At 26.0% G+C, this 6,776-nt stretch overlaps 1 protein-coding gene across 1 annotated transcript; it reads left to right on the top strand.

Moving 5' to 3' along the window:
• Positions 1-2,475: 2,475 nt before the first annotated feature.
• LOC111027265 lies at positions 2,476-6,776 on the top strand (the record flags this gene model as incomplete). Its single annotated transcript, XM_022305565.1, has 2 exons — positions 2,476-2,593; positions 5,106-6,776. Coding segments are annotated over 2 exons (1,789 nt in total), but the record flags the coding sequence as incomplete, so codon positions are not given.

Here is a 6,776-nt window from a genome sequence, read left to right as displayed (position 1 = left end):
GGTCATAAGTTTCTAGGACCTGTAAAATATAACTTAGAAAACTTTATTTTTACCAATTCAACAACCCGGTTCACAAGATCGGTTCGTGTAGTGGGAATAGCTAACCAACTACTCCTTAACTGGATAGTATTATGTATTAATATCGACAGCCACTTAAGTTTAAATAACCGAGGTAGGCGAGTTGCACTATTTATAATATCGGTTTCAATTTTCTCATTTTTAAGTAAGCACTCAATATTATTCAAATATGAAATATTCTAAAACAAACAAAAAATAAAAAATTTAATTTTTATTAATATTTGAAATGTTTTATTTTACATACCCTTTTAGTCATCGTTTTGTTTGATTTTACATCTCTTTTGTTTTGTTTACATAGTTTCTGTTTTTTTGTCGGTTTAACCTCGTTTTTCATCATTTCATTATTATAATCATTCTGGAAATTAAACACATTTTTTTTTTTTTATCAATTTAAAATCTTGTTAAAATAATATATACACTGTATTTAATTACATATGTAGGTATAATACCAAAACCAACATAATTTAGTATTAATATACCAACAAATAAAACTTAATATATAATATAAAAAAATGATTTTGTAAATGAAGAAAATAAAATGTTTTGTACTCACATCGCTTGTAACCATAGATTCTTCTTCACCGCTCAAATATGAATTTGTAAATGACATTTTTTTAATAATTTAGATATAGCTTTTAAAACGTATACAACTTATAGCTAAACTACGTTGTGGTTAGCTAGGTAATTGATGTGTGACTGATGTACTTTAAACTCTAGCTGTGGTATACTATTTCGGTGTTGGTAAAATTATATTTGTCTTGGTGGTGATGGTAATAGTACGCTCGAATAAATTGTGTTGACACCGCTGTGACACAATTAAAATTTTTGCTACACTATATAGTTCCATTTTTATCAAAATTAATATCAATGATGCTTCGAAATATAACCGACAGTAATTATTGTTAAAAAGGTAGTATCAACACTGTTCGAACCCTACTCCGCTAATTATAATGTTTAGAATATACTACCCTTTCTTAATTAATTTCGCACATAACATAGTCATGCTAATTTCAGCGTTACGATGAGACCCTGAGGAGTACGGATTACTATGCATCATATATTATTTCGCACACAATTTAATCAGGATGATCTCAGCGTTGCAATGAGACCCTGGGAGAACGGATGTACTACACATCATATATTATTTTTCAAAACAATATAGTTAGGATGATCTCAGAGTTACAACGAGACCCTGGGAGAGTAATAGTTATTATCAGAGGGGCTAGATAGAGAGTACATATAGTAGAGTCAAGACATATTCAGTTGTAGCAGAACCGTTAATACTAGAAGGAGTCCCACCATAGACACACAGGAAAAAATTTGAAGCCTCGCCATATACAGATACCCGGAAAAAAGTTTAAGTTTTTTTCAAATAATTCAACTTTACAAAAAAAAAAAAAAAACAATGTAAGTACATATTATTATCATACTGTAGATATTCGAATTGTTTTATGTACAATTAGTATATAATAACAATATATTATTTTATTCTATTAGTTAAATAAAGTATATCTATGTACCGTAATACAAATAATAATTTTTGAAGATTAAATAAAAACTTGTACTGTAATACAAATTACTGTTAATAAAACTTTCTATTTTAAATATATTATCATAAGTAAAAATAATACATAATATATTTAATTTATAAAGTTTTTTAATAATTTAAATATATTTTAAACGTAAAGGTTAGGGTGTAATTTTCGAATAAATGTTAGAACGTGTTAGTTGATTAGTTTTTATCATTATTCGAAAGCTACGTCGGTTTATACATTTTTTTTTTTGACTTCGTTGTGATAATTTATTTCTTTGAATACATGATTAATTTTATATAGATATAATATTTACTTAAACATTTATATTAAATTATTATTTTTTTTAAATATAAAAAAATAAGATGTATTCTAATGCAAGATCTATTTTTTATTTTTGAATAATTTGAATAAAATATTTACTATTTACAGTTTCAAAAAAAACATAAGGATACCTATATGGCTATATAGGAACACTGTTGACAGAAAAAAAAGTTCAAGGGTTTTTCAAATATTTCAACTTCGTAAAAAACAATGTAAGTACATATTATAATACGTATAGAATTAATACATGATAAGTTAGTGAAGTTATATTTCATAGTAAATGAATGTGTAAATTTATTCAGATATTTAGTTATATATATATATATATATATTTTAGGTACTGATATTTAAAAGTATTCTTGTTTATGGTATATGATTTAAAACGCTAGAAACATAGTTATCAATAGGTTAATGAATGTGCTCTAATATAGGATATGGTATTAATCTAATTTAATGTTTTTACAATTACTTTTTACTAAACTTAATTAGTTATTTAAATTTTTTTATAAATTTTTAATAAATCTATTTTTTTAAATTACAGTATGCCTTCAATTGTTTCAAACAACTTACGGGATAGAGCAATCAAAGACGTTCTAGACTTCTATCGTTCTAACCCTGAAATCAGTGTTAGGTTTTTTGGTGATTACTATCCATTTCTTGTAAGGGACCATGTATTGAATATTTTTACCGATCCACTTGGGAATTATACATTAGTTGAACTGTGTGTACAAAATGTAGTGGATCAAAAGTAGTGTAGCAGTATTTGTTTTCATATTGAATCCGATGGTCATACGTTTCAAACTTACCAGTTTGTTAGATTTAATGATATACAATCGTTTCGTGATTATTCTAGAACTACTATGTGTATGTATTGTCATCGATACTTAACAAAAGCCGTTGTATTAGAATGTAACCCGTTCCCGTTGGTACTGACATCGTATCGGTACCTGAATCATATTCATCAAGTTTTGTTTTAGAAACGATGAAAAATATATCCCATCGATAAAACAAAAACTATATTCATGTAATCATATTATATTTTTAATGTTTTAAGGTTATTATAATATAAGTACAACTACTTTCTTATTCTACATTAGTTATTATTATAAACTTTTTTTACATTGTTAACCATGTATACAGATATAGAAATGTAGTATATAGTAATATATACCTACAAGTATAATGACCACCATATTTATAATATATGTACAATTTCATGATTATTCTTGAACTATAACATGTATGTTTTGTCACCGTATCCACCGTATTATCATTGTATTACAATGTAACCCGTTCCCCGTTGGTACTGACATCGTATCGGTACCTGAATCATATTATTCATCATTTTTTTGTTTTAGAAATTATGAAAAATATATCCCATCGATAAAACAAAAACTATATTCGAGTAATCATATTATATTTTTAATGTTTTAAGGTTATTAAAAAAGTCATATTTAAAATGTAATCGCATATAATGAAAACTTTTTTCGTACAAAAATTGTTAGTATAATTGTATTATATATTATGTATTATATTACAATATGTTGTATAAATATTTAAGAATGTATAATATTTTGAAAAAACCGTATTGTTTTAAATGAATAGGTATTGTACGACAATATTGAAAGAGTAATATTTAAACTGAATGATTAATATTTTTCAGTTTCATAATGAAAAGAAATACAATCACTAAACACAAATGTATGGAATCTATCGGGAATGGACTGATTGAGATTGAACGATTTAAAAGCTGTTTAAAAACATTTATTATTCAGAACAAGAAAGAAATAATAAACTACGAAGTATTTTTTAGTCATATTTCTGATATGTTAATTTCAATGTTAAAAAAATCGAGTCAACAGTCTTCAATAAAATTTAATTGCATGTTGATAGTACGTATGAACGTTTAACAACACACGAAATACGAGACATGTCGTTTAAGACTTCAAATGTATTAGCATGTAATTCATCTGATTTTAATATTTTATTAAACACACTGTTTAACAAACTATTATATGAGGAAGCACAGTTTATTGCTAAAGGGTCTGGTTGGTCACTTAAATCAATAGATTGTATACAGTTACGAATTAATAAAGTTAATCCTCTTAAAGGAGGGAGTACATATTTAGATTTACCTATTCATATTAAAAAAAAAAGCGGTTATAAATATAAAAAATAACGATAACGAATGTTTCAAGTATTCAATACTAAGTAAGTATGATAATCGATTGAATAAATCTCGGTTTAACAAAAAATATTTTGATATGTTAGAAAAAAAAAGTGGGTTTAATTTTAAATGTATTGATTTTCCAACACCTATAAATCAGATAAAAAAATTGGAAAAAATAAACAATGTATCAATTAATATTTACAGCTTAGATGATAAAAATGTAATTTACCCATTACATATAACCAATATTGAAAAAAAAAATAATTTTGATCTATTTCTATTTGATAATCATAATACATCTCATTATTGTTATATTAACAACTTCTCAAGGTATATTAGAAGTCAAAAAACTAAAAATTGCTCAAAGTTGATTATATGTAAGAGATGTTTTACAATTTTTGGAAATAAGCCGTGTAAAAGCTAACTTTGGGGTGAAACAGGATTAATTAGACATAAAGAAATGTGTATTAAGAATAAATTTAGAAGACCTATAATGTTTGGAGAAGGAGATGACGATTTTATATATTTCAAAAATTATAAAAATACCCAACGAATCCCAATTGTTATATACGCTGATTTCGAATGAATTTCAAACCCTAAACAACCTGGTAAATTCATTCAAAACGATGGAAAACCTAAAACTTATAATACACATTTACATAAACTCATGAGTTACGGGTTTTATGTAAAAGTTGATTATAATATAATACCAAAAGAATTAATAGAAAAGTTTCAAATACCTAGAAAAGTAGTAATTTATAGAGGTAAAAATGCAGCATAAAAATTTATGAATAGTATGATTAATATAGGAAATAAAATTAATGATATTTATAAAACTAATTTACCAATTAACTTTAAAAGAAGAAAAACATTTTCAGAAGGTTAAGGCTTGTGAAAAATGTTTATTATCTTTTAAAGATAATAATTTGTTAAAAGTTCGAGATCACTGTCATATAACTGGAAATTACAGACGACGGATTTGTGTTAAATGTAATTTTCAGCTAACTAGTCCATCATTTGTACCAATCTTTTTTCATAATCTGACATATGACAGTCACTTCTTAATTCGAGAACTTGGGTGTAACGATAAAGATATTCATGTTATACCTAATTCATCTGAAAAATATATATCATTTAGTAAAGAAATCGCACCAAAATTTAGTATAAAGTTTGTTGACACATACCGTTTTATGGCTAAAAAATTAAGTAAACAAGCAAAAAATTCATCCGAAGATAAGTTGAGGTTTAGAGAAACTATTAAAGTATTAGATCTAGTTACTCGAAAAGGAGTCTTTCCGTATGAGTGTGTTGATAGTTGGAATAAACTAGATGATTCTTTTTTACCTTCAAAGCTTGAATTGTATAGCTCTTTAACCAATGAAAATATTACTGATGACGATTATATACATGCGAAAAATGTATGGAACTTGTTTAATATAAAGACATTGGGTGAATATAGCGATTATTATTTAAAAACTGATGTTGCTATACTAGCTGACGTGTTTGAAAATTTTAGAGACCTATGTTTATCTACTCTTGAGTTAGATCCTGCTCATTATATGACAGCTCCAGGATTTGCTTATGATTGTATGCTTAAATATACTAAGATCGAATTAGAAAGATTAAAATGTCCTAATATGCTTTTGTTTATCCAGAATTCAATTCGTGGTGGGATAACTCAATCAACTAAAAGGTTTGCTAAAGCAAATATACCAAATATTGAAGGATTGAATTATAATTCTAACGAACCGATTACATGGCTAACATATCTTGATTGTGTAAATTTATATGGAAAATCTATGTTGACAGAATTACCTTTTAAAGCTTTTGAATGTGTTGATGACTTAAACATAGACGTAACTAAAATTGCAGATGATTCTGAAGTTGGATACATATTAGAAGTTGATATCGACTACCCAAAACATTTACATAAGACTCATAATGATTTCCCGTTTTTACCATTGAACGAATGTCCACCAAATTCTAAAGTTAAGAAATTGTTAACTACACTATTACCGAAAAAAAACTATATTGTTCATTATAAAAATTTAAAAAAAGTGATTTCACACAGTCTTACACTTGTAAAAATTCATCGAGCTATTCGCTTTTCTCAAAAGAAATGGATGGCATCATACATTAAATTCTGTACTAAAATGAGAACAGAAGCTAAAAACGAGTTTGAAAAAGAATTCTGGAAGCTTTTAGTTAATAGTGTTTTTGGAAAGTGTATGGAGAATGTCCGAACAAGAACTTCTATAAAACTGGTTTCGTCAGAAAAAAAAGCTAATAAATTATTGGCAAAAACTAATTTTAAGGATAGAACTATATACTCTAAGAATCTTATGGCTATTTATCAACATAAGGAAACTATTAAATTCGATAAGGCAATTTATGTAGGATCTGCAATTTTAGACTTTTCGAAAACTTTTATGTATGATTTTCATTATAATGTAATTAAAAAGAAATATGGTAGAACAATTAGTTCTTTATATTCGGATACAGATTCCTTGAAATATGCTATTCAAACAGTAAATTTTTTCGATGATTTAAAAAATGATTTATTATCATATTTTGACACATCTAATTATCCTAAAGACCATTATTGCTTTAGTGAAATTCATAAAAGCCAACCAGGATTCTTCAAGGACGAACTTAAATCAATAATTCTTTAA

The sequence above is a fragment of the Myzus persicae genome, unplaced genomic scaffold, assembly GCF_001856785.1.
Source record: "Myzus persicae strain clone G006 unplaced genomic scaffold, MPER_G0061.0, whole genome shotgun sequence".
Lineage (NCBI taxonomy): Eukaryota > Metazoa > Arthropoda > Insecta > Hemiptera > Aphididae > Myzus > Myzus persicae.
The sequence above is the reverse complement of the archived record's forward strand: the minus strand, read 5'-3'. Positions and strand labels throughout refer to the sequence as shown.